Source organism: Fusarium poae, chromosome 3 (assembly GCF_019609905.1).
Source record: "Fusarium poae strain DAOMC 252244 chromosome 3, whole genome shotgun sequence".
NCBI lineage: Eukaryota > Fungi > Ascomycota > Sordariomycetes > Hypocreales > Nectriaceae > Fusarium > Fusarium poae.
In genome coordinates, this window is record NC_058401.1 from 7289940 (window position 1) to 7315712 (window position 25773).

At 47.3% G+C, this 25773-nt stretch overlaps 8 protein-coding genes and 1 non-coding gene across 9 annotated transcripts; 3 read left to right on the forward strand and 6 right to left on the reverse strand.

Moving 5' to 3' along the window:
• Positions 1-321: 321 nt before the first annotated feature.
• On the reverse strand, positions 322-7360 carry FPOAC1_009853 (uncharacterized protein; the record flags this gene model as incomplete). Its single annotated transcript, XM_044854268.1, has 7 exons — positions 322-2249; positions 2939-3914; positions 3963-5377; positions 5425-5903; positions 5949-6988; positions 7041-7157; positions 7208-7360. The coding sequence occupies 7 exons, from the start codon at positions 7358-7360 to the stop codon at positions 322-324; spliced, it is 6108 nt and encodes a 2035-aa protein (XP_044706938.1).
• Positions 7361-8843: 1483 nt separating this feature from the next.
• FPOAC1_009854 (uncharacterized protein) lies at positions 8844-10014 on the reverse strand (the record flags this gene model as incomplete). Its single annotated transcript, XM_044854269.1, has 2 exons — positions 8844-9547; positions 9594-10014. 2 exons carry the CDS (start codon positions 10012-10014, stop codon positions 8844-8846), a joined length of 1125 nt encoding a protein of 374 aa, XP_044706939.1.
• A 493-nt stretch (positions 10015-10507) lies between these two features.
• FPOAC1_009855 (uncharacterized protein) lies at positions 10508-12514 on the reverse strand (the record flags this gene model as incomplete). The annotated part of the gene is made up of 1 exon (XM_044854270.1): positions 10508-12514. The coding sequence occupies one exon, from the start codon at positions 12512-12514 to the stop codon at positions 10508-10510; it is 2007 nt and encodes a 668-aa protein (XP_044706940.1).
• Positions 12515-12761: 247 nt separating this feature from the next.
• On the forward strand, positions 12762-14750 carry FPOAC1_009856 (uncharacterized protein; the record flags this gene model as incomplete). The annotated part of the gene is made up of 6 exons (XM_044854271.1): positions 12762-12937; positions 12997-13250; positions 13307-13361; positions 13414-13633; positions 13687-13820; positions 13877-14750. 6 exons carry the CDS (start codon positions 12762-12764, stop codon positions 14748-14750), a joined length of 1713 nt encoding a protein of 570 aa, XP_044706941.1.
• A 400-nt stretch (positions 14751-15150) lies between these two features.
• On the forward strand, positions 15151-17007 carry FPOAC1_009857 (uncharacterized protein; the record flags this gene model as incomplete). The annotated part of the gene is made up of 2 exons (XM_044854272.1): positions 15151-15204; positions 15256-17007. The coding sequence occupies 2 exons, from the start codon at positions 15151-15153 to the stop codon at positions 17005-17007; spliced, it is 1806 nt and encodes a 601-aa protein (XP_044706942.1).
• Positions 17008-17342: 335 nt separating this feature from the next.
• FPOAC1_009858 (uncharacterized protein) lies at positions 17343-18694 on the forward strand (the record flags this gene model as incomplete). The annotated part of the gene is made up of 5 exons (XM_044854273.1): positions 17343-17643; positions 17693-17799; positions 17856-18009; positions 18061-18293; positions 18344-18694. 5 exons carry the CDS (start codon positions 17343-17345, stop codon positions 18692-18694), a joined length of 1146 nt encoding a protein of 381 aa, XP_044706943.1.
• Positions 18695-18804: 110 nt separating this feature from the next.
• On the reverse strand, positions 18805-18894 carry FPOAC1_009859. The gene has a single exon. It is a non-coding gene; the product is annotated as a tRNA-Ala (tRNA).
• A 214-nt stretch (positions 18895-19108) lies between these two features.
• Positions 19109-21703, reverse strand: FPOAC1_009860 (uncharacterized protein; the record flags this gene model as incomplete). Its single annotated transcript, XM_044854274.1, has 1 exon — positions 19109-21703. The coding sequence occupies one exon, from the start codon at positions 21701-21703 to the stop codon at positions 19109-19111; it is 2595 nt and encodes an 864-aa protein (XP_044706944.1).
• Positions 21704-24002: 2299 nt separating this feature from the next.
• On the reverse strand, positions 24003-25201 carry FPOAC1_009861 (uncharacterized protein; the record flags this gene model as incomplete). The annotated part of the gene is made up of 3 exons (XM_044854275.1): positions 24003-24132; positions 24181-24667; positions 24727-25201. 3 exons carry the CDS (start codon positions 25199-25201, stop codon positions 24003-24005), a joined length of 1092 nt encoding a protein of 363 aa, XP_044706945.1.
• Between the last annotated feature and the right edge of the window lie 572 nt (positions 25202-25773).

Sequence of the window (25773 nt, forward strand, 5' to 3'; positions counted from 1 at the left end):
GGGTATATGGTGATGTAATTTGTTGTTTGTCAGCGATTCCCTATATTTATCATCTGCCAGTTGTCGAGCATGTATCAAGTAGTTATTGAAGGCAAACGATTAAAAATTTGACTGTTACAATAACAGGCTCCAAAGATTGCCATCACTTATGAACAACGGGATGATGCCTATATTTTGCTCTCAGTTTAATGACTTTGGATCCAGTCGTAATCACTAGTGTCTCACTTATAGCACGTAGAGGCATATGGGTAGAGTAGAGCTTTAGTTTAATTATTGTCCTAAGCCGTTTCGACAAAGAATGATTCGTATTGCTAGCTCTCATCACTTGACTTCGAGTCTAAGGGCATCATACTGGACATAAAGCGTATCAGGCAGCAAAGCCGTCTCAATACTCGAAGCATTAAAAGGCAAACTCAGAACAAACTCATTTCTGCCTGGCTTCAACTTGGACGTAGGGAACTGGAACTTGTGCTCAATATTCTGACACGCAACAGCGCTTCTCACAGCACAAGACCCGGATCGCCAATAGGGGATCACCCAAGTGTCTTCATATCCTCCATTGACATTCACAGTCCACGGAAGGTTGCTATTGAATCTGTCATTGACGGGTGTCCACTTCGCATTCCCGTTGCCTGTTCTCGATCCCGCGATTTGAACCGTGAAAGTAGCTGTTTTGACGTTTTTGAGCTGATTTTTGCTGAGGTCGAATGTAATGGTCCAGTTATTGACATTGCCGTAGTAGTTTTCGGAGCGAAGATGGTTACCCTTGGCGGCAAAGAACGACCAGTGTACGTAGTTAAGATCTTTTGCTTCATCATCCTTGCCAATGTGAAAGTTAACACCCTTTGGAAAGTCCTTTTCGAAGTCGTACTTGCCCCAGTAAATACGATATTGTTCCGGTTCAATCGGCTTGGATATATCAGGTGCGTAACCGTGGAGATATTCCCCAGATGACTTGTCGGGGGTTCCGATGCGCCAAAGCTCTTTACCAGCGTTCTCCTCGCGCCATGTAAACGTGCCCTTGTTGTGGGATTTGGATACCCGGATGTCATCCTTGATAAACCACCCAAAGACCCCATCGGCATAGATGGTGACTCTGTACGTTCCTTCAACAACCTGTGGGATACTGTATTCCCCAGACTTGCCAATTTCAGCCCAGTACTGAAGTGATTTTGTGTTGAAAACATTGAGCTGAAAGTCTTGCTTGTTCTCGGCCAAAACGATGATGGGGTTTTTCGCGTTCTTCGGAAGATTGACCTTGCCGCTGTACTTTGTCCTCTTCGCCGAAGGAGCAAAGTTTGGCACGTGGTGAGCAATACTGTCGTAGAATTTCGCATTCCATTCAGGATCAGCGTATTTAGCAGCATCGGCTCGCAACTCTTCCAACGTTGTGTCCTTGCTGCCTTTGTTGAAGTAGTAGAACTGAGGACCCCATGTCCGATCGAAACCATGCGTTATGTTAGGCATGGGAGCCCCATGATGTCCTGACACCATGTAGTTGTACACGATGCCATCTACGACAAGATCTGAGTGCAATGGGCCGCCGTAATATGTCTCGCGGGTATTGTGAACCAACCACGCACCGAACGTACTTCCATCATCACTGGTGGACCCATCGCTGAACTCTCCATGGACATCATGATTACGCCAGCTTTCTGAAAGGCTGTACTTCGTCCAGTAGTTCGAGTACTGCTCCACGTACGGGTCGCTGGTCTTGTCGCCAACATACCAAGTCGCATCTTGTACCGTAAGAGCACCCGAGGCATCAGGCAGAGGTCCATAGTTGCCTTTGCTTGTTGAGAAGTGGGTCCATAGCTTTGTGTTTGGTCTGAATAGAGTGCGAAGTTCACCCAAGTCGCGGAGGAATGGTGCAGATGCATTGAAGTAGGTAAGACGAGTAAAAGCGTGTAGGCCCGTCTCCTCGCCGTGAAGGAAGAAGTACTGGGATAACGTCTGATTGGTAGGCTTAAAGGTGTCGCTCATAACAATTCCTCCATACTTTGTCCCGTCCGCATCTGTTCCTTTAATGAGACGAAGTTGTGCAGTGCTTCCTGGCGTCCAGAACCCAGATGGAGTACAAGAGCAGTCAAGATAGGGTCCTTTTCCCGAATTGCCACTGAGAGGACCCAGCAGATCTTGCCCATCAAGTGCTGCATCGATTATATGGCCACTGGACTTGGCTAGAACGACGGCGAATCGGTCATTGGAGAGGGAGATGTGAGTAGTATTTTCCGAGGTGTTCAAGTCGGCTAAGGCATGACTAATTAGTCCAGAGGCCAAGGCCAATTTCTTGAGGCTGGGCGCAAACATAGTGATAGAATGGGTATTTCCTGACCAAGAAAACATGTCTCTCAGGAGCGAGTCCAACCTGACATTTAAACACTCACAGCAACACTCGGCTGCAACTACACCGAGAATATCGCTGAGCAATTTCCGTATGGTGATTTACATCACTCTTTGGGGGTGTCACAATTTAGCCGGTCAAGTCATACTACAGAAGTGCCAGCTCAACGCGGGGAAGACCAGGGTATTCATGAACCAATTCTAGAAGGTGCAGATTTAACAGCGACAGATCCGCGGCAAAACGTCTTATTGGTGCGATTCCAAGAACAATTCTTGAGAAACTGCATTTGCATATCTGTGTGCAGATTAAACGGAGTGTCCAAACGCAAAGTCAAATTATATCGGGATGAAGCGCACTTCCCTTAGACGCACGGCATTGTAAAAGCGGCAGAGTTATGTGTAAAAAATGTCACGGCAAATAGATCAAAGCAGTAGAGTACGATGTAAATTGTATACTACAAACTACAGACAAAAGAGACGCGGTTTGTGGGTCAGTTTATGCAATTAGATCAGACTTTTTAGATGGTTTATTCTTATATCCTGGAGACTAGAAGCACAGTAAAGGGAAGAGAGACAACTTCTCAACCAATCTTACATCCCGATGTAGCAGGCATAGGTGCGTGCGCATGCCCGCAAGCCGAAAGAATCTCATGAGTGCCAGCCTCATGCTCATGGCCCTCATGACCCTTGTTCTCCTTCTTCCATGACTCGTGGCAGACACAGGTCGGTGTCGCGAAAGATCCACCAATGTGAGATGGTCCATTGGGCTGATAGAATGGCTGAATGTCATCGGGAATCTTGAACACCTTGAGGACCTCGTAGTTGTTCTTGCTGTAGTCCGAGACACCGTAGCCATCGAAGCGTAGCTTCCAGGTGGTTGGGAAAGGAACCATCTCATCCCACTCGGTAGTCAGATACGTAGCAGTAGAAGGCTTCCTGATCTCGGACGGGTAGATAGCTTCAAGTTGCTCCGCGGTCAACTCGTTATTCTTGCGTGCCTCCTTGACCTTGATCCCAATCTCGTCGAGTCGCATGGGCGCCATGTAGTTCGCATACCCAACACAGGACGCATCAATTGAGATCTTCTTGGAAACACCCTGTGTGTCATGTCCACGGCGAAGGTTCTTCAGCTGAGCCAGGACCTTGACCATGGTGACAAGACTAGTTGCGGCCACGTGCTTGGGGTGGTACTCGCTGAAGGCCTCGGCAAAACTGGAACAATAGTTCAATTCGTGTCGCTCATCGGCAGACTCGCTTGAGTTCTGTCGCTCCGCCTTGTTGATATCGCAAACGACAACTGTGCCCTTGGCAAGCTTCATAGGCTCCGAGGTCTTGGTGTGCCAGTTGTAGGCCTGGATGGTGGTGCTTTCGGATGCCTTGCGAACGATAGGCAGGCGAACACTCCATCTCTGGACCTTGAGAACAAGAGCCTGAATACGTTCGTTGGACTTGGCATCTTCCTCAAAGGCTAGCTCCTGGATATCATGCCAAGCATCCTTGATCTTCTGCCCTTTCTCGTCCGGCTTCTTGACGTAGAGGTACTGTAAGAATGACTCCATCACCGACGTGAACTATTATACGTTAGAAGGTATTCTCCATACACATATTGACCAACTTACCGCAAGCACCACATTGTATGCACTGTCTAAGCCAGTCAGGAGAAGGATGGTAGCAGCCTTGTTGGTGTTGCTCTCCCTCTGCAATACTTCACCAGCAACCCTGTATCCCAGGGCTGTCATAAAGTTAGGCTTGTCCTGGCCCAGAGAGGCAATAGCGCCAAAGAAACCCTGCACCCATCGTGTGGTGCGCCACTTGCCGGCTTCGCGGATGTTGCCTGCCTCGGTCAATTCGAGAAGGAACGTCATCGAGTCTCGGAACGCTTTACGGCGCTTGAGAAGCTTGGTCTCGTCAGTGTTGTACGAGAGGAAGACCTGACAATTGTTGATGTGCTGGTAGATCTCATTCTCCGAGTAGGGCGCGTGAGAGTTGGTGTCGGAACGGAGAAGATGGCCAAATCCGAGGAAATCGGCGACGAAGCGGGTAACAATAGGAACGGCATAATCTCGCACGATATCGAGCTGATATATACCCTTGACCTTGTCGGTAGTAACGACCTCGCGCTTGATGATATTATGAGCAACCTCAACCAAGTATGACTGAATATGCTCATGTTCCATAGTAGAGTGCTTCGCCGCAGCTTCGACCGACACACCGTTCTTCTTCGGATCGTTGTTCTGACCAGGCTTCAAAACATCGTGGATCACCGGTGGTAGATCAGAGATCCTAGTTCGCGCAGGATGAACCAAGATGTCAGAGGTATCCTCAAGAATGCGCTTGATGTCATCGCTGTGAGTCAAGTACACTGTCTTGCTTGGCCGTTGAGGGTTGGACTTTGTGAGCTCAAAGTCAAACTTTGTCATCTCGCCACGAGAGTTCTTCTTGGCCTTCTTCAAGGGCGTAGTCTTGACAGAGAACTCCTTGTCGTAACCCTGCGCCTTGGCAAGTTCGGCGAGCTTCTCACCAGTGTAGAATGGGTGGAAGAAGCGAATTGAATCGTAGGGATACCATTCAGGGAACGCGCGCTGAATGAGACGGTGGAACATGGAGCTCTTGCAGACATCGTTGTCAGGAGTGACCTCCTTCATACCCCAGTTGGTCAGAGAGTTGGTGTTCCAGTCGACAGTGTAGAAGCGATCGGATCGGACGAGGGTGATGGCATCAGAAAAGATGGCCGCCCATAACGCAGAGTCCAAATCCGAAGGACCAGGGTCGGCATTCAATTGACCGTTCGCTTGGTTGGTCTCACAGAAAATGCCGGGGTACAATTCCACCTTGTCGGGATGTTCGTATAGATCACGCAGGGCATTCTGGACCTGCTCGTTGGGCGTGATTGACTCAAAGGAATCATGTCTCTTCATGCCGAAAAAGTCTCTGAAGTCATTCAATGTGCCGATCTCCCATTTGCGGGCCTGCATAATGCCGAGAATCTCGACGGCTCTGAGACATTGAGGCACATTGAGAGGACCAAAGTTGGCTGCAACCCAGTCAGCATTGTTTGATGTCAAACAGTCAGGTACTTACCAATTGGATCATCCATAGCGCTTGTCAGTTCATTGACCATTGCCTCATCGTCGAACAAGCCAGTGTACTTGTTCCTCTTGAAGGGCTTGAATCGGGGATTTCCTTCATTTCGAAGACCAAACTCCTGCTCACATGGCTCAAGTGGCTTTTTAAGACCTTCCTTGGCTTTCATCTTGCCCATCTCCTGCATGAACTGTGGTAGTCCCATAGACTTCGGGTCCCACTGCTCATCCTTCTCGAAGAGCTCAGCCATGAAGGATTCAGCATAGCTCTCATCCTTCATGGAGATGGCACAATGAAAGCGATAGAGGAGATTGAACTCAACCGTGACTTGGTTACCCAATCCGCGGGAAACGTTCTTGTGGTTCTTCATTTCGACTCGAGGGTCAAGAGTGAAGTTGGTATCAAAGTTCATGAATCCCATGAGACCACGTAGGTAATCGTGGATACTCACTTGTATGTACATACCACAAGTGATTCTAAGGATGTTAGCATGTGGTCATCAACAGTGGGAAAGTACTTACAATCGTGCAGTCTGGAAAAGGTCCTCATCGAGCTTATCCCAAGCCGCCTCGTGAGCCTTGAGAAATTGCTCAAGAACACCTTCAGGGTCGTATTTCTTCCTCTTGGCATCAGCGGAATCATCGTGCTCCTTCCCTGTGACCTCAAGATACAGCGCTTTCTGGCGCTCACTCTCCTGGCGAAGACCCTTTTCGATACCAGCAAGAGTTTTCTGGCGCAGGTTGTGTTGGAGTTCATCAAACTTTTCATCCTCGTCATCATCATCTTCGATTCCAGCTGATCGACGATGCCTCCACATTTTGTGGTACTTGCTGATGTCATGGAGCAAGGCTTTGTCTGCGTCCTTGACAAACTCTTGGGCAGCAGATGCCAAAGGCGCGTCTCGGAATTTGGAGGGCACAGCGAAGCGACCGTTCTCATTGATGCGGCGCAGCTGAGTGGCGACGTAATTGTGGTAACGGTTGTACATGACGAGATAAATGCAAACTCCTGGAGGCTGCCGCAAAAGTCTGTCTTCAGCAAAGGTGTCAGGCTTGAGAAGACCCAGCTTGTACTTGCCATCTCGGACCTTGCGCTGCATCTCCTCGGTGAAACCGTAAAGAGGAGATAGGTCAAGATACGAAGACGAGTCGGAGATGTTCTTGTCGGTATCATTGGTTCTGAAGATGTCGTGAATGATAATAGTGGCGTGGTAGATCAGCATAGATGACAGGCCAGAGGTGGATGGTCGGCCATTGCCATCCGGGCCAGCGTCTCGAGCCATTAGGCGATCGAAGAGATCAGCAGGATCAGGCAGGGCTCCAAGAGGGTGGGTTTTGCTTGGGACTGTCTTGGCATATGGTGCACCAGCTTGACCAAGCTGGGGATGCATGGCACTGTTGAACTTGCCATCGGCAGTACGATACTTGAATGCGTCACCAAGATATGTAATTGGTGGATGAAGCATGCGCTCATACTTGGTCTTGACTTCTCCCTCGATGAACTTGGCACGTAGAAGACTGTCATTGGAGATGGATCCTACCAACCCTGCCAAGTTTGTTTTCTCCAAGTTATTAGCATTGACATGGGGGATTGTGCAGCAAAGTACGACTTACATCAAGAGTTTTGGTCTTGATATAGTGAATCAAAACATTTTTGATGGCAGGAAGGTGCTGAAAGGTGAGAATACTGCGGAGGTCGGTCCACCACTTGACTCCAGGTCGGGTAACATCCTTGTATTTGTCAGCATGAGTGTGGTAGTCGCGATATCAAGACGACATACTCCGATCAGGGCATCTCCATGGAAGCCAGCAAGATACTTGGCCTGCTTTAGTTCGCCATTGAGTTTCTGGATCTTTGCATCCCAGTCAGACTCAGGTGTGCTACCATTGGCAGAGCCGTTGGTTTGGCTACCGATGAGTGATTGTTCAGACATGATGATGGATACTCAGATAGCAGAGAATAGGCAGAGATGGCGTTACTTATGCCTGCATAAGTAATGATACAAAATTGAGTGTGATACAAAAGGTGTTCAATGATTTATGGCACACAAAACTACAGCTCAATCCTATGGGAATTACAGCTTCTTTATGGTCTTCCCCTCTTGACAACTGTTACATAGCTACGAGACACTGCTTATATCTGAGCAATCCCATTCGCCAACAACCATTCAGTACATCCAGCCGCATTCTCAGTTCTGCATACCTGCCCTGTCCGTGCGCGAGAAGGGAGCTGCCGCTTGACGTGATAGCTCAAGCTCTCAATAAAACTTTATGATGGCAAGGTCGACTAACAAAGCACGCTAGGGGGCCTTGCAAAAGATGATACGTCAACTAGAAGACGTGGAAATAAGTCACTATACAGGTATACTATGAGGCAGTATAGACTAATGCACTAATTATGTGGCCCGTCTTCTCAGTAACCAAGTCCTCTGGCGTCCTCGAAAGATAAGACGAAGACAACTAGGGAATGTCTTAGACTATCACACCATTCCAAGAATTACAGCGCAGCCGCAATCGTCTAAACGGGAAAAGATGGGGATCGCTATGATAGTCTGCATATGAGACAGTTGGATGTGCAGTGAACTATTGGAGGAGGAATTAGTCTCGGGGGCCTCACAGTAATTCATACATCTGCAAGAGCACAGGCGTGGAGTCGATAACAAATGCTCAGTATCATAAGATCGTCACTGTGTCTTAGCGGAGTTTTTTTACAAATGTCTAATCAATCCGTTAAAGATCGACATTGATGATGGAGCTATAACTGGAGATTTCAGCTGCCTTCTTGACCGAAACTCTGTTTTAATATCGAGCGGGGTAGTTGTCTTGGTGCATTTCTTGTGAATGGCTAAGAGTCTGGTAGCGCTGGTCGCAGGGGTTCAGCTGAGCTCCGTCCTGGTAAGCCTCGTAATCATGGAGCGGCGGAGACTATTGAACGTTATGTTTTGCGATAGGGTAGCACCATGATCGATAGTTTTGCACATGCGTCAATGGTTCAAAGTTAACAATGCAATATGAAAACGGCATGTGAATTACGCGTATCACAGCGAAACCAAGGGCAAGACAGAGACATCTTTTCTGTTGGGATTTCGTCCTGGAGTCGACAATTGGTCGGGCACGCTTTTTCTATGTGCCTGATTTTGGACGTTTAGTTCCAGTCATGAGACAGCGTCAGAGTGTGTGGAATGAGTCGATGTTGTTCTTTACCTCTTTACATCTGATCTGGTGGCGTGAACTGCATAATCTCGTACATCGAATCCCTGATTGGCCAATTGCTACGTAGTATCGATTGTCTAACATTTGTGCACCCTCTCATCAATGCAATCGAAGGTGAGCTATCAGATTACAGTGAGTTGGCGACAGTGAGTTGGAGACAGTGAGAGGCGAGAACAGATGTCATTCGGATCCGCCATTTACTATCTAATTATCATCTTGTGGATATTTCAGCCCATTTGCAGATCGAATCTCATCCATCAGCTCCATCAATCTCAACGTCTCATCAAGTGGGATGATTTCATTCTCAGTTCGACCTTTGGCGATGTCTTCCGCCACGGCATCAGCCTCCCAATAGAATCCCAATGTGCCTTCATATCTTTCCACCGTGAAAGTACGTGTTTCTCTGTTATCAGGTGCAGGAGGGCCTGGTCGAGGTCCGACAGTAACGCGGAACCCGCCGGGAACGCTGACTGCGGGACCGAAAAGGGTAATGCTACCATTCGTACCCTCAATGCGACCAAACTCGTCTGGTCCACGGTATCGGAAGCTTGATGTGCATACTCCAGTCTTGACACCCTTGGTGGAGGGATATTCAAGGACGACCAAGTTTGCCTCATCAATACCATTGGCGATATCAAGAGAGGATGTGACCTTGGGTTTAGGGTGCTCTTTTCCCACCTTCCAGTCTCCCAAGATGATTGAAGCAAACGTCAGAGTATAAAATCCAATGTCTAGCAGCGCACCAGCACCAAGGGCAGGATCCTTGAGACGGTGTTCGTTGGGTAGCGTAGACAGATCGAAGTAGTTTCCGAAATCGATTGAAAAGCGTTGAATCTCTCCAATGGACTTCTTGACCATGATTTCCTCATGCAAAGCTTTGAATAGAGGAGTGAACCTCACCCAAGCCGCTAGTGATTGTCAGTTCAGAACTGTGATGTAGATGATGTGGCCTACCCTCCATAACAAAGACTCCCTTCTGCTTAGCAGCATCCATAATCTCCCTCGTCTCCTTCGCGTTAATAGTAAACGGCTTCTCACACAATACATGCTTCCCAGCAGCAATTGCATCGAGACAGTTCTTCTTGTGCAAACTGTGAGGTGTGCCGACATATACAACGTCGACATTGGGATCGTCGTATACGCTCTGGTAGTTTGAGTAAACTTGAGGCTGCGGCTTTGTAGGTGCCTTGGTCCAAAGTTTTTGAACAAACGAATAACCCTTCTCAAGCGAAGAGGATCCAATAGCTGCGATTGTGTGCTTAGCTCGAGCGTCGGGACGAGTAACAAGGAGGTCGGTTAAGAACATGGTGGAGATCCACCCTGTGCCCAGGACACCCCATCGGATGTGAGGTAGAGAGTCGTCTGAGTTAGCCATAGTTCCGACGGAGACTATCGAGATTCAGAGTTTCGTGGTAAGAGCAAGAGATAATATACTATACTGATCCAGCTTGAATTGCGTGACTTCTTTACCCGCATCCCAAGAGCGGGGAAACAATGTGTACACTGTAACTGGAACCACATGTAGGGTAACAGAAGCGTAGACTTGAGTGGAGTACAAGACGAAATTAATAGGACAGTTTATACCACTGAGTCGGGCTTGATAGCCTGCTTATTTTTGTATCTCAAAACCTGCGGGTCTACCTTTCTGTAACTCAATTGCCAATGCGGCTTCATTTTTCCACCTCATATAATTTGTCAGTGACAAATCCAACACAAATTATGTGATGCAGCACGTGCAATTCTTACACCAGGACCGGTACAGGACTGAAACAGAAAGAAGATCTCATTTGTTTGTAAGCAGATTGCCACTGGAACCGTGACCGCGACACAATCGGTGACCACAACGATTGGTGTCGGAACAGCCACTATTACCTCAAGACAACCTTTTCAACTTGCGCTTTGCCATTATCTACATCATCCCACATCTCGTCGTCCATTATCCCAAGTGAGTAGGCCTCACCAATCAAAGAAAATACTTTGTCCAATGAGACCTGAAGTGGGCTGCTACTTGAAACCTCCCCCTTCTCGTTATTGTAGATTTCCGTAGTAGGTAGTGATCGCAAGATGAAGGGTACAGAAGCGCCTTGAACACAAAACACAACATCCCCAATTCGAGCTCGATCGGGTGCAAGGCCTATGTCGCCATTATCTGCCACGAAGAATCTCTTGCCATCACAACCCTTCAAGATTCGCTGGGCCTGCCTCTCAAAGCTCCCTGCACCCATGAAAATCTCGGCTAGGGGTACCTTCTGCTTTGTGTCTTCGCTTGTGGTCCCGAAATAATTTCTTGATTCTTCATTATGAAGAACCTCTCCGTTATATTGACGAATGTAAGCTATAGCATCTTCGGCCGCTTTAGGATAAACGACATCATCCATAACCAGAGTTCGATTGAAGGGAGAAAGTCCCATGGGTCCATTGTTATACATGCCAGCTTCTTCGAAAGGCATATTCTCCGGAATTTTTCCCTTCTCGTGGTAAGACTCGTTTGGCACGAGGCTCGCCCACTGACCGATAGGGAAGTGATTCTTTGTTACATCGCATACGTCACCCAGCGCCGTAATTGCGCCAACCTTCACAACTCGGAGATGAAGCTGTGTCGAAGTCTCACCATCTTTGGAGGTGTAAGCTGATGATGTCCATGTGTCGATCAGGTGTGGATATCGGGATTTCCAGCCCCAGATATACTGAGTAGGTCTTTCCGGGAATCCTGCAAACAACCTGTCCTTTCTCTCCCTTGGCTTATTAACCGCAGTCCAGTAGGAAGAGGAAGTGCTCCAATCCGGAACCCAAGATGGCAGACGGGGCACCGCCGGATCTTTGATAACCTGCCGAAGAACGTCAAGGCCATTACTTTTCAGTAATACCATTGCAAGATCTGTGTATACCTGTTTTACTGTGTGGTCGTAGTTGACTCGAATCTTTGTGGCGTGCTCTAGTACGTTCCAAAAGTCCGGATCGTCGTCTTCGTCCTTCCACATTTCCTTATGGCGTTCGATTTTGGTCTCCATTTCCTCTTGATCACGATCTAGTAGTGGAAGTATCGCATATAGTTTGTCCCTTGGATCAGTAGCACCGCAGAGCCGCGTGTCTATGAGCGTCTTGATGAGCCTTTCCCCATAAGGTAAGAAATGACCACCGCGTAGTGTCGGAGATACAGAGTAGTTGATCGAGTATGGGAGATGATCCATCCATCGGGTGCTGACATTCCAGTGATAGAATTTCAGGAAGCTTTCCCATTCTACTTCATGGGTGCCGCACACCACGATAGCACTACGCGCAAAAGTGATTTCTTGCAAGATCCAGACACGATAAAACCATGGTAGGTCAAAAAGAACCTTTATAGCTGCCCGAACATCTTGTGCGGGACCTGGCTCTTCAAGCATTGCGTCTCGGGTGCCATAGTCGGAAGGCTGATCAAGCTCGAGAATGCATCTCATGGCGACGTCGGTCTCAGGCGTGCCCTCTCCAAGATACACAACGACCTGGAGGGCTTTCTGGTATATGAGGGACATGAGGGTCAACTGATGGGCCTTTTCTGCCGATAAGGCTTGGTTGATACAGATGGAGTCAATCCACAGTGTCCGGGAAGAGTCAAATCTTCGTAATCGTTTCAGCGCAGCGTGACAGTTGACTGGGATAGCAACACGAGTGACTTGGCCCGTGTCATCCAGGATCTGTACCGGTACCACTGCCTTGGCATCACCCCAGACATACGACACGGCTTCATAAGGTGGAGCATCCCCCAGGGTAGTGCTCATAAGTTGTATAATAAGTGGTACATCATCACGACCCTGCTCTAAAGAGACCAGGCGAAAGGAGTCGTCTTTGTCAAGAATCCTCCCCTCGTAGGGATTGCTTGATTCTGATTGCATGCTGATAACGGCCCTCAGATGACGCAGGTCAGGTTTCGAGTCGATTGATGCTAAAGAAATGTGTCAGATATTACAGCCTTACCGCTTTAAGCGCATTTGCACTTGATGTTCTGCGAACAAGGGTTTAGTGCATATCTCGGTCCAATTATAAACCCTGTCGAATAATAAGCTTATGGGCCTCCTTCGTCAGCTGTACAATTTCATTCCCGCAACTCCTTTTCCTCACCTTTATTGTGCCAGAGTTCACATGCGTATTTTCCATAAAGAAGCCAAGGACAAGATGAATGAGCCACCACACCAGGGCCCGACTAGGAAGACCACGACCACTCAGGTCAAGAAACGCCGGCTCTATACCCGCAATCGGACTGGCTGCTCCGAGTGTCGTAGTCGTCGGGTGAAATGTGATGAGCAGCGTCCCAATTGGTAAGGCTAACGGTTGTATCGGAGTGTTGTTTCGAAGGCTCACATATGTGTTTTTACAGTCAGAATTGCATCAAGAAACAGTTATCCTGTCACTATCTCCCTCCCAGAATTCCTCTCCGCGAACAGAGAGTCCTGGACCGTGCTGGGGAGAAACAGCCCTGGAATTCTGCTCCCTGGAATATTTCACAGACTGAGAAAGAGTTGCCCAAAACGACCTCTTTAACCCACCAACTAATCGTTTCTGGTTCCGCAAATACTTTTAACTGTGTAGCCATCGACATGCCATTCAGGTCAAAAGAACTTTTCTCGTATTGTAGGGCCACTCATCCCTTTACCAAATTTTCAAGTCCATCCCTAATACTCTTGTAGTTTACCATGCAGGTCTCATCTACAATGTATGTCCATCGGGCAAAGTTAAAGACTGGTTAGTATCTCCATCGGTCACTGTGCCTACGATCAATTCTTACATTTCATAGTCTGGCATACATTATATCGGATCCTGAGGCCCTCCAAAATGCCGTCCTGATAGCAGGCACTCATTTCCTTTTCAACATCGGTAGCCTTGAAGCATTTGAACCTACCTTTCTGTTTCATAAAATTGAAACCATACGCAGAGTGAAGGAGTGGATCTCTGGAAACAATTGCACGCCAGCAACCGCCATTATTCGAAAAATCACTACCTTGGCTTATACAGAGGTACGTGAAACGTACAGTTATGTGCTACAGAATGGTTACTGATGCTATCTTAGGTCTGCCGAGGTGAATTGTTATTGGCAGAATCACACTTGAGCGTCATCTACGCCATTTCGAAATCCACAAACCACGAAATGACTGTCAAACGCAAGACGCTTGACCAAGAACTTTCAGACAGATACTTCTTACTGTAAGTATTCTAAATCGTCGCCTTGGTACAATGTGCATCGACTTACAAAGTTGCAGAACCTCTACCTTTATTCACGGGTTTAAAATTGTTATCGATGGCATCCTCCGCTGGCAAGGTTCGACCAAAAATGCAACCAATCTCTCTTCTTCCGAATCGGTTCGTACTATGCATGAATGGCACAAAACAGATGAGGGTCGCTTCTCGCACAGTCTCAAGCTTAGGGCGTTTCGGATGCTCCCAGCCTTCTTCCATCCGCCAGAAAGCGGAGCGCAACTGGAGGACGTTGATATTATTCCTTACATCCAGGGCTTCCGCAAAGTGACGGAAACCTTTTGTAGCGGTCTATACACCTTTTCTGGCAAGCATTTGAATTCCCGAGCAGATGAGTTCTGGAGACTAGGACCGGCTTCGGTGCTTTACGATGTTGTTATCGAGGCACACTTGGACTCCATCTCATACAACAAAGATGAAGAACCAGATGCTGAAAACTTGAATCCTACGGCTTCATGGTGCGGATTGATCATCTCTGCACAACTGTACCTGGAGCATGTAGTCGCCGTTTGGCAAGATTTCAAAAAGGAAATCTATATCTATACGATATATCTTTTTCAACGCGAACTCCGTTTTGCTCTCAGTAGCCCACAAGCGCCACAGGTTGCCAAACTACTGTTCTGGGAGTCAATACTAGGCTTAATCAGTATCGAGTCTTATGAGAAGAAAGGAGTTTTAGATCAGGATCCAGGTTTAAGATTATACTTTGAGGCTATTGTGAAAACCCAGAGCCAGACGCTGGGAACATCTACTTGGGATGATGTGAGGAGCAACTTAGCACATATTGCATGGCCTTCTAAGTTTCCAGGGGACAGCTATGTGAAGGGTATATGGGAAAAGGCTATGGCATCTGGAAGTGCTCAAAGGGAAACGTCATAACTGCATGGAAATTAGAGCAACTATTTCATTTTCATTATTTAGTACTTTGAAAGAGACTGATATGTTTTCAGCCTCCATCAACCGTGGTATTACTATGAGCAACGTTTGCTTCATATATAATTTTCCATATTTCTTTTTTTTATAATAACCATTATAGAACAAGTTTCTGAGAGGTCATATGGTCTGATATTTTACGGGGTAGGAATATGCGCACTGGTCCGCTTAGTCACCATCTAGTCAGCTTCTGGCTGCCTTATTACGTCGTTATATAAAGCATTGCCACCTCTCTTTTGTAACCTAGAAATGGAAGCTCTTCATTCCCTTTCTCTTGTGAACGTTCAGAAGCTAGCCAATTTGTTTAGGACTTTGGGGCCCAGTCGCAGACATGCATCCACCTCAAATGACGGCTTTACAAGATGGCGAAATTCGTATTCTTGTTCATGAATACTCTGCCGTAAGGACACCCGCTGTCAAGCCATATGTCAAGCAAGACTGATAATCACAGCTGGAAAGAATCCCTCGACTCGTCTTTAGAGTCGTGTCTTTGGACAACCCTCCGCCATTTGTCGCGCTCTCGTATGTTTGGGGTGATTTAGCAGACACTCTACCACTACGTGTTGGTGGGCAGATTATTCAAGCCACCAGAAATCTTCACGATATATTGGATTCGCTTCAGGCATCCAACTATCCTCAAAAGTTGTGGATTGACGCTCTCTGCATCAATCAAGATGACTTTGAAGAGCGCGCTTCACAAGTAGCAATGATGGGAGATATCTACTCACGTGCGGAATATGTACTGGCATTTCTATCCTCAGAATCGGGTCCATTCGACTTGGGGTTGGATTTCATGGAGAAAACTGCCAAGAATCCCGAAATACACTTTGACCCGTCTCTGTCACCTCATCTGACAGTCGACTCGTCTTATCGGGCACTCTTTGGGTTAACTGCCAGTCATCCAATCCTGCAAAGTTCTATCGTCGAATTCTTCGGGACTCCATGGTTTACGAGAGTCTGGACCGTACAGGAGTTTCTATTGGCTAAAAAGGTCATATTTCGCTGTGGAAAACGCCTTATTGATGCGGAAGTCGTCACGAAATGTTGCAGAAGTTGGATCGATCATTCGAAAACATGTTGCTGGAGTGCGGATCAACCTCGTCATGGGCACAGTCATGGTTTCATCGACACTATCTGGGACATCAGGAGCAACTTAACATTGTATACTGCCACGTTACGAATGAAACCTTTGATGGATATGAGTCGTCGTGGTCGTCTGCATTGTACTGATTTCCTGACCGCCATCTCACTTTTCCGAATAAGACAATGTTCGGATCCGCGGGACAGAATATATGGTTTTTCTGGGTTGTATCTCACAGGCATCGATGTCAAACGGGACCTTCAGGTTGATTATAAAGTCTCAACAGCCCTTCTGTTCAGAAATACGGCCACTTCCTTGATTGAAAAGACTCAAACTCTGGACGTACTAAGCCATGTACTGCACGAATCCGGCATCGAGAAACGTGTGCCAGAGTTGCCGAGCTGGGCACCTGATTGGGATGCAACTATGGACGACCGCCATCATTTGCTGTACACGGATCGAGCCGATAGGATTAGCCATTGTCGTGCCTCTGGTGATTTGAAGCCAAACTTAGCATTCAGGGCACCTGATAACGTCTTTATCCGCGGCCTGCGGATCGGTCGAGTCAAAGCCATTGCACCTGGATACCCTTCCATTTACACTGATTCAGCTGATGGGGGTAAAGAAACCATCGACTCATGGCGCCAACTCGCTGGCTTGCCCGAGGCTTTGTCTTCTGAGGAGGACGTCAAAGAGACTACCTTCCAGAACGCCCTGAGTGGTGGTTTCACAGATTTGCCATGGGAAATAGGTTCCGCTGCTTACTCAAAAGCGTACAAATTATGGTTAGAATGGTTCATATCTACCAAGCCAAGCTTACCAGTCGAATGCAAGGAGATTATTCAAGAGTTCGATGACTTAATGCATCAGACGAGTATGTATAGATGCTTCATACTCGCAGACAATGGAGAATTGGGCTTTGGACCTGATATTACGGAAGTGGGTGATGTGATAATCATCCTACCTGGAGGAAAGGTACCATATGTTTTGAGGCAGGTGGAAGTTTCTTTTTATGGCACGATAACATACCGACTATTAGGCGATGCCTACATTAATGGCGCTATGGCGGGAGAAAAGGTCTGTTCCGGAATGTCGGATTTTGAGGATATGTTTCTTGTATAAGGGCCGTCCATGACATCAGACAGGCTCGATGTTAGGAATAAACTAGCTATCTTCTCCTTCGTAAAGTAGCTGTTGCTATGTAACTTGCCTGACTGTAGTATCATTAATTATCTTGAAGTGGAGGCCCTGACTGATCCCCCGGGACGGATAAATTGAGGCGGGGGACAGACCTCAATGACGCTATTTCCGGGTGAATGCAACCACGGCAGAATAGATAGGGAACTCTTGATTTGTCATTTTAACATTCATGACGACGTCGTTACAGTCATTCGACACGAGAGAATTGTCAGACAACTACTCTTCACCAACAGTTGTGTCGATTCAGGACAACAACCATGGCACCCATCAAAGTTGGCGTGATCGGGTACGGCAACTCAGCCAAAAGCTTCCACCTACCATTTATCACTGCGATTCCAGACTTTGAACTTGTAGCTATTCTTCAGAGAGCTGAAGCTCCGTCAGACCCTTCGTCCGCCCCCAAGGGATCACATTGCACTGTTGACTTTCCTCATGTCAAGCACTACCGCGAGGCTGACGAGTTCTTTGCCGACACCGAGATCCAGTTTGTCGTTGTTGTCACTCATCACGATACGCATGGAAAGTTTGCTGAACAAGCCCTCCTCTCGGGCAAACATGGTGCGGAACGTAAGTCCTATCTATGAGCATAAACTAACTTGGGCTTTAGTCATCGTTGATAAGCCCTTCACTATGACATCTGAGGAGGCAGACAAAGTGATCAAGATATCGGAAGACAAGGGTCTCATACTCACTTGTTTCCAGAATCGAAGATGGGTAAGTCTTTTTGTTCATGACAAAGGTGATGTCTTTCGAAATGCTCATACAGACAGGATGCCGACTTCAAAACACTCAGCCACCTCATAGAAAATGGTGCACTCGGCGATATCAAAGAAGCCGAACTGCACTACGACTTTGAGTCACCATCTTGGTTGTCTAAGATGGGGACAAAGTTTACTCCAGGATCAGGCATGTCTTACGGTCTTGGTAAGTCACCATCTTCATGTATGTCGGGTCCGCTGGCTTACAGTATGATAGGTACCCACAGTCTAGACCAGGCTCTTGTTCTGTTTGGTCAGCCCAAGTCTGTGACGGGATTCTTCCGTGTCCAACGCGATGGCGAAAGTGAGGTAGAAGACTCTTTCACTATCATTCTCCAATACGACGGCGCACAGAAGGATCTTCTTGTCACGGTCAAGACGGCCGTGGTGACACCCATGGCACAGCAGCTCAAACAGCTCGTCCGAGGAACGAAAGGCTCTTTCATCAAGGTGAGATATCTAAAACAAAGGTGATTGTATGTGGACTGACATTTTCGTAGTTTCAACAACGCAGCACCTGCATAACAGAAGACAATATCGCAGCAGGTCTCAAGCCGCTTGATGAAGGATTCGGTGTGGAGCATGAGAGTATGCAGGGAACTCTGACCACATATGAAGAGTTCGACGGTAAGGTGCAGAAGTGGGATCCGGAGACGAAGAAATATACAGGCAAATATCCCACTCTTCCAAGCCGATGGATTGGACTCTACGAGAATGTTGCCGATGCTATCAACGGCAAGGCAGAATTAGTCGTCAAGCCTACTCAGTCCCGGGATGTTTTGAGAGTCATTGAGCTGGCAAGGGAATCACACGAGAAGGGCGCTACTGTTCCTTGGTCTGGAAGTATATAGATACATGTTACAATTTCTTACACATGAGATGTTTCCTGTGCGATCAAGTCATGCAAAAATTAAGAGCGATGCAAAAAGGTTGGATAATGGTGGAGTTCAACCACCTATGTTGGACGAACAGGGAATCGAACCCTGGACCACTCCCAGATTATTCGATTGAATCATGCTAAGGGAGTATTATACCACTAAACCATTCGCCCTAACGAATGTTTAATGTGAGGACGAGCTCACATTACGGTCTGAGACTTCTGAACTGCTCGGTGGCCATTGCAGTTAACATTCATGTCACGATTCAGATCACAGTGAGGAAGAAGTAGATACTCATTCTGTCGCTTTGAGTATGTGTAAAAGTATAAACGTAATATTAAACAGTATATATAATCATAACAAGTTCGTAAAAATCACCCCAGGTGATCAGAGATCAAACCGCCAACGCCTGCTATTCTCCTTGACAAACCATCTTGTAACAAAAGCACCCTCCTCAGCCCACTCGGCCATTTCTCGTCCATATTTTTCATCAACGCCATGTATAAAAGCAGTAAAGTCTAAACTCTGCACTGAGTCATGCTCGTGCGGATCTTTTGACAGATCTGTTAATCTCCAATCCACATTCTCGATAACCGGCACCACAAGATGTCGATCAGGATACCGCGCGTCTCGGACAGTGAGCATAGCACGTCCTGGGTTAGTCACGGTGAACTGCCACTGGCCTTGGCCTGTGGAATTACTCTTGGTGATGAGAGGTCGAAGGAGTGATTGGCCTTCGTAATTACCGATAAGATCTGTCGCGGCCTTGCGGCTTGTTTCGCTGAGGGAACCAGTCTCGAGAAGGATATCGAGAATGGTGGGAAGGATTTGTGTTGAGTGGACAGCTTCGTCGACATTAAAGGGAGGTAATTGCGGGTGTGAGAGGATCATAGGGACATGGTCGACACCGATGTTGGGGTTGTAATATGGTGATGCGTAGTCGTTCTCTGGTAGTGATGTTCCGTGATCGCCCTGGAAGATAACCAACGTCTCATTGGCAATGCCCTGCTTATCCAAGACGTCGAGAACCTTTCGAATCCATTTGTCGTCATATCCGATCGTGTTGACATAACGAGACATCATATCTAGACCCTTGGCCAAAGGTGTATATGGTTCGGTCTTGGGCATGTGAAATCGGTGGTGGCTGGTACTCGTAAGATGAGTGAGGAACACGCGGCTGTTGTCCTTTACCGCGTCCTCAAAAATATCGGTGATGTAGTCCTCCAAAGGATCCTCCTCAAAAGCGAACTCGTTGATGTTGGGCAACGTAACAGGCCCATGCTTCGCAAGGTCGCTGCGAAGATATTCTCGTCCAATCGTGTGGTTTATCGGAAAGCCCATAGCGCCCATCAAGTTCATCTGGTTATCATAGTCGAGGGTTGCAGCCTGAAAGAAATACGAGTTCCACTTATCCTCCTTCGTTTTCTCGGCATCCTTGGTCCCTGCAATGTTCATAGCGTTGAAGATTTGCGGTAAACAGGGCTGATATAGGTGATGGCTGTGTTCGAGGTTAAAGTCCGCAACCAGAGGAGAGATGCCGCAGACTGTAGCGGTCATGCTCTTGAGAGTATAGGTTCCGGCTGTGTGTGCGTTGGTAAAGTGAATTCCTCCGCGCTTGGGCTTATCGGCGTGCTCAAACCCATCCTCGTAGTCGCCTGTGATAAAGTTCGCTGTTGGTGTCAAACTGGCCAGTTTATCTTGAACATCCTGCGGCAGTTTCTTGTCGGGAAATGTCTCAGCGAATCGATTCCAGATTAGACCGTCCTTCTTGATAGGGAAAACATCGTTTCTGGTACTCTCCAAGAAAAACATGACGACGTGTCGAATGTTGATGTCCTTCAGCTTGCCTTGTAGAGACTCGCGAAGAGGCTCTTCCAGATTTGAGATCCTCAATGGGTCGGATTTGGCGCTATATCGGGGTTGATTACTATACCAGTCTTGAAAACCAGAAGGCTCCTCAGCCGAAACAACAGGCGTGCCTTTGGGGAGCCAGTCCAGAGGGGCGGGATTGGTAAGAGCGGTCAGATCATCCCAGGAACGTTGCACTCCCTTACCGAAAACTGAGGGGAGATCGTCGAGAAATGGTGATGTTGAGGCAAAGTCGACGAAAGGCAAAAGTCCAGTGGTCCAGGACAGGAAGATGAGAGAAGGATCCTTGGGTCGTAGAATCGTGAGCGTGAAAAGAGCTGTCAGAAGAATAGTAACGATAGGATACGGCAAAAAACGAAGGAAGCGCATGCATTTTGAGCGCTTTGATGAAGCACCTTCGCTGGGAAAGCTTGATGAGCGTCTTGGTGAGATGGTTGGTGATCTAGTTTTCTCCTTGTACTCATCCTCTGAATAGTCATCATGACTCGATCCACTCTCGCTGCCTTCATTCCACTGGGGCAGAGAATCTCGTTGAGGAAGTTGATCGTAGGCCTTTCTGCCACTGGCGAAGAAGCCGAGCTTGCGCCAGATGAAAGTAAAGGGAAAGTTGACAATATCACCACCCCATCCAAACAATCCATAGCAGGCACTTTGAAGCACGCCACTGAAGCAAAGACAAAGCACCAGTACTCCCAAGAACGCTGTGAAACCTGACATCATGATTGCCCTAGCTGAAGGGTCGGCGATAAACCCAATGTTGCGCCAGCGAATTTCCGAACCAGCGACAAGGTAAAAAGACACCGAAACAAGACCGAGTGCAGCATTGTAGGCTATCAAAAAACTCGCAAGCGCTGTGATGCAAAATCGTAGTTTGCCAGGAAAGCTGGGGGTCCAGTGGCTGAGAAGGAGTCGAATGAAGAGAAGTAGAAGGATGTCTTGGGTGAAGAAAGAGAAAAAGAACAGAATCATGCGCTTGGGCGCTACGGAAGATCTATGGTTGTGAAGATGAACGCCTTTCGCAGCGCATACAGCTAATGTGACGAGAGCAAAGGCGAAGCGTCGGTTGGCGAGTCGTGAAGTGAGCACTGAGCTCATTTTCTTGAAGGAAACCATCTTGAACCTTGAAGGAAAAAGAAAAGAATGTTCAAGGTTGGAAGAATCGAAGAAAGGAAGGATTCCACCAGGAGGGATGGAGGGTGGTAGTGCGAGCAAGCAAACGGGCGTTTGCTCGGCCCTGTGGATTCGATGATCTCCCTGTTACACTGTGATCACGATAGGTACATGATTATCGGGACCTGTAACTACATACAAACGGGGTAATACAAGAAGAGAGGGAAACAAGAGAGAAAGCTAGTCGCGTGTAGGGACGGACATGCTGGGCCTTTCATAAATATCGCTCATGGGTTCATTAGTTCAAGGCTTGTGCCGCACCGAACGCCTTCAAGTCCAAGGGTCCAGCTCTTGTCAGTTGACTAACGGCTAACGGATATTATTCTCGAGGATCTAGAACCTGGCAAGGGGTGGGGGGGACCCATTATCCGTTTTCTCGTTGTTGAGCCTATCGTGGTCGAGCCTTGAGCATGATGTTTCGTGAACGAGCCGCCACATTTTTGCAAGAGGATTAGCGGTATCTTTTCTTCATTGCGCCATATCCTAATCCCGCAAGTCTTCGACATCGACCAGAATAGAGCGACCTGGTGCATAGAAACACAGTCTAGACTAGATTGTTAAAACCTGTCACTGACTGGACTGCGCCTCTGTTGGTTGTTGGCACACCCAAGATCCATTTTCGTTTACCGTACATCGTCTGGTCAGGTCCCCTTCTTTGTGGAGCAATGCAATCTCGAACAGGTTGCCTCATTACGGCTCAACCAACCAATACCCCAGTAACAAGGAGACCCCAGACAAAAGACTTGGCCTCAAGAAGCTTAACCCAAGTCTCCTGACAGGGTTGCGCAACTTTCAAGTTCTGGACTTTTTCCCCGTAAATGTCCCTGAGAGGGTGGAAAATTCAGGGTTCCTTTACGCCTCCTCTAGTTAGACCGGGGCTGTTAACCTGCTTTGGCTTAGGAGTTGTTGGGGTTCAGAAAGGGAGTGACAGAGTCCCGCTGAACAAATTGAAAGAAAGCTTGTTCTTTGAGGGAATGAATACATATGCATTGAGTTTACGATAGTGCCTATAAGAATGGTGTTGCAGTTGCATGAATACTAATCTAGTGTCGTAAACTTTGTTTATTTGTTTCTGTTGTAATTGTTTACGAGATGACGCCCGCTTTTCTCGGCAATTCGGATTGAGGCAGTGTCTTTGGGTTCTGTTGTGTGTCGTATCAACGGCAGAGTGTATCCGTGAACTGGAGCACTGTATTATGTCGTAACCGTCCAAGTTGTAATGAATTATGGATCACTATTTATGAAATGTTGGTTACTCAACAGATAAGAGATGATCACAATGCAACCACCTATCGAGATTAATTAAATTGTGTCGGTCTCCTGTCTGGGATAATGCGAAAAATGGGGAAATTTAGGATAACCCCTCGGATATCCACAGCATGTCACCGGTTACAGCAGCCCTTTTTTAGTTATCGCCGAGGACCCTGGTTCATTTCGCATTTCGTCGCGTAATTTACCTGACAGTTGCTTAGCTTTGCTACTGATGACATGACTACTTACCCTGTGGCTTGAGAACGTACTTGATTCCCACCATCAACAGCAGAATAGCAAATTGTTGTTACACGTCCATTCTGTACGGATCAGGTCATCTTTGCAAAATGTCGCGAAATAAAGATGATCCATTGTTGACTGACTCGCAATGGTGCCGGCCGGACTGACGAGCTAACCACGCTAGACCCCAGTCATTTTGATCTGTCCTGGTAAGGCTGATCTTTTCATGAGACATGACTCTTTCTAGACCGCAAAGAAAAGCGGTGGAATACTCTGGACTATTTCTCAAAAATGTAGACAAAGCACCTGAAAACTGAAAGTTTAGCAGCAATCATTTAGTTACCCAAAGATTAGGAGCAGTATTACAAGCGTCCAAATAATCCTACCTTTCATGGACATATCCCCACCATCATTGTTCCACAGTACAAGCATGTGAAGCTGCGAGTCGACCGGAAGTATCTGACATGTTTTCTGCATCTTTGAACCTCTGGATATCGGTTATTTATTATCCAAAATGAATTACGCTATCTTGTCGAGACAGGGGACCAATGCCAGGGTGAATGATTCTTTTCCGGTCAGGCCTCTTATGTTATTCATTTATGTATACTTCGGGATTTATGCCTCGAAAAGCACCAAATAATAATAGCATACCCTAGAACTCAAAGACCAACTTTTCTGTAACCCATTAGGCATTCTACTATCAACCCTCGCGATGCAGTGTTATGCCATAAACTAGAAGAGAACAAAGGGTTCAAAGTTCACCCAACATTTCGTAGACAGCTTTGACCTCTGGAACCTTGGCCTCAAACTCTTCCCTCGTCTCATCCCAAACACGCTTCTGGGCTACATGACCGCTCTTGCGCTCCATGAAGGGTGGGTACCTATCTTTGAATCAGTATCGTCTACATGGCCTATGTCACAGAACTTACGAAGTAGTATCAAAGTCCTGCATAATCTTTCCATGCGCATCCTCAGAAGATGAGACACCATTAACAAGAGCAGCAGCGCAAATCTCTGGTGCTCTCGATCCAAAGTTCTGAATTAATCTTGGAATGAGCTGGTCCTGGTTCGGTGCAGTAAGAGGCGTCCATGCAGACCCAGGGTCGGCACTGTTGATGGTCACCTTGTGAGGAAGCTTCGAAGCTGAGACACGCTGGGCGAGTTCGCGGGTGAAGTAAAGCAACAGAGCCTTGGATCGTCCGTATTGATGAGCCTGCTGCATGCCGTCCTTGTTGTTACTGAGCATCTTGAGATAATTGCCATTCTTGGGCATACCCATTGTGAAGGATGAGGGGTAGATGCCGAAGGATGTGACAAAGGTCATGACGGGAGGGTTGGGGTTGGAAGAGCAAGATTTAAGGAGAGGTAGAAGGAGGAGTCCGAGGAGAGCACCAGAGAGGTAGTTGATTTGGATGGCTGTATGTATGTTAGAAACCCTTCAATCATAATGCGAGGCAGATAGTCTAGGTACTCACAGGTTTCCCAACCTTCGGGCGACACGCGGCGGTTGAAAGACAGAATACCCATAGTCATCAAAACATGGTCAAGCGTCTTCAAATCCTGTGCCCTTCTCGCAACCTCTTGACATCCAGAGAAATTCATCAAGTCAGCCTGCCAGACAAGAATGGTAGGCGTTGCTTTGCCCGCATCAGTCAATTCCTTCTCAATCTCCTGCTTCAGCTCTCCACAGTCCCTGACGTCAACAAGAACAAGCGTGTCAACATCTCGATGCGCAAAGAGTTTTGCAGCCCTCGATCCAAAAGCACCATTAGCACCGGTGATGAGCACAGTTCGCCCCTCGTACGATTTTGTCGTGACAGTAGGCTTTCCGTGACGTTGTTTATACAGCGACTGCCAAGGAAAGTACTCGCTGAGGAACAATGGGATACCGTAGCTAAGAAGCAAGACGATGAGCGTTGTTACACCCGCGTAAACGCCCAGACTGGCCATTTTGGTTGATATATGAGAGAGAGAGATGTTGTTATCTCTTGCAGTATTGAAGGGGCTGATGAGATGTTTATAAGTTGGTCTCAACTGATCTGATCGTACGTTTGCGGGGCAAGCGGCGTAAAGTGAATATGGAGCGGAACGGAGAATTGTTTCGCCCTTGTACACCGACTTTGTCTAGGTAAATACAAGACAGCTGAGACATGTTGACTGACCTGAGTACTTGGTTGGAAGACGAAAAAGAACAGCTGATTTGTTGCGAGATTGATAAGATCATGTTTAGATCGTCAAAAGTGGTTCTATTTTTTTAGTTCGGTTAATGGAGTATTCGTATTCGCATGGGAACTACCGGATCTTGCCGACGAAACATTTATACTTACAGCGATGTCATGAGTTGACAAAATTGAGAATCATGAGTGATATCGGATGGCAAATTGTATAAAATATTAACCAAATGTCCAAGTATCTGTCTCGCAAGTGAATAGCTATCCCCGACAGCCCAAGATAAAAGAGCAGTTTACAGAGAGATCTTCTGCTAGTTGCTACTGTGGTCCCTTATGCACATTCACAAATGC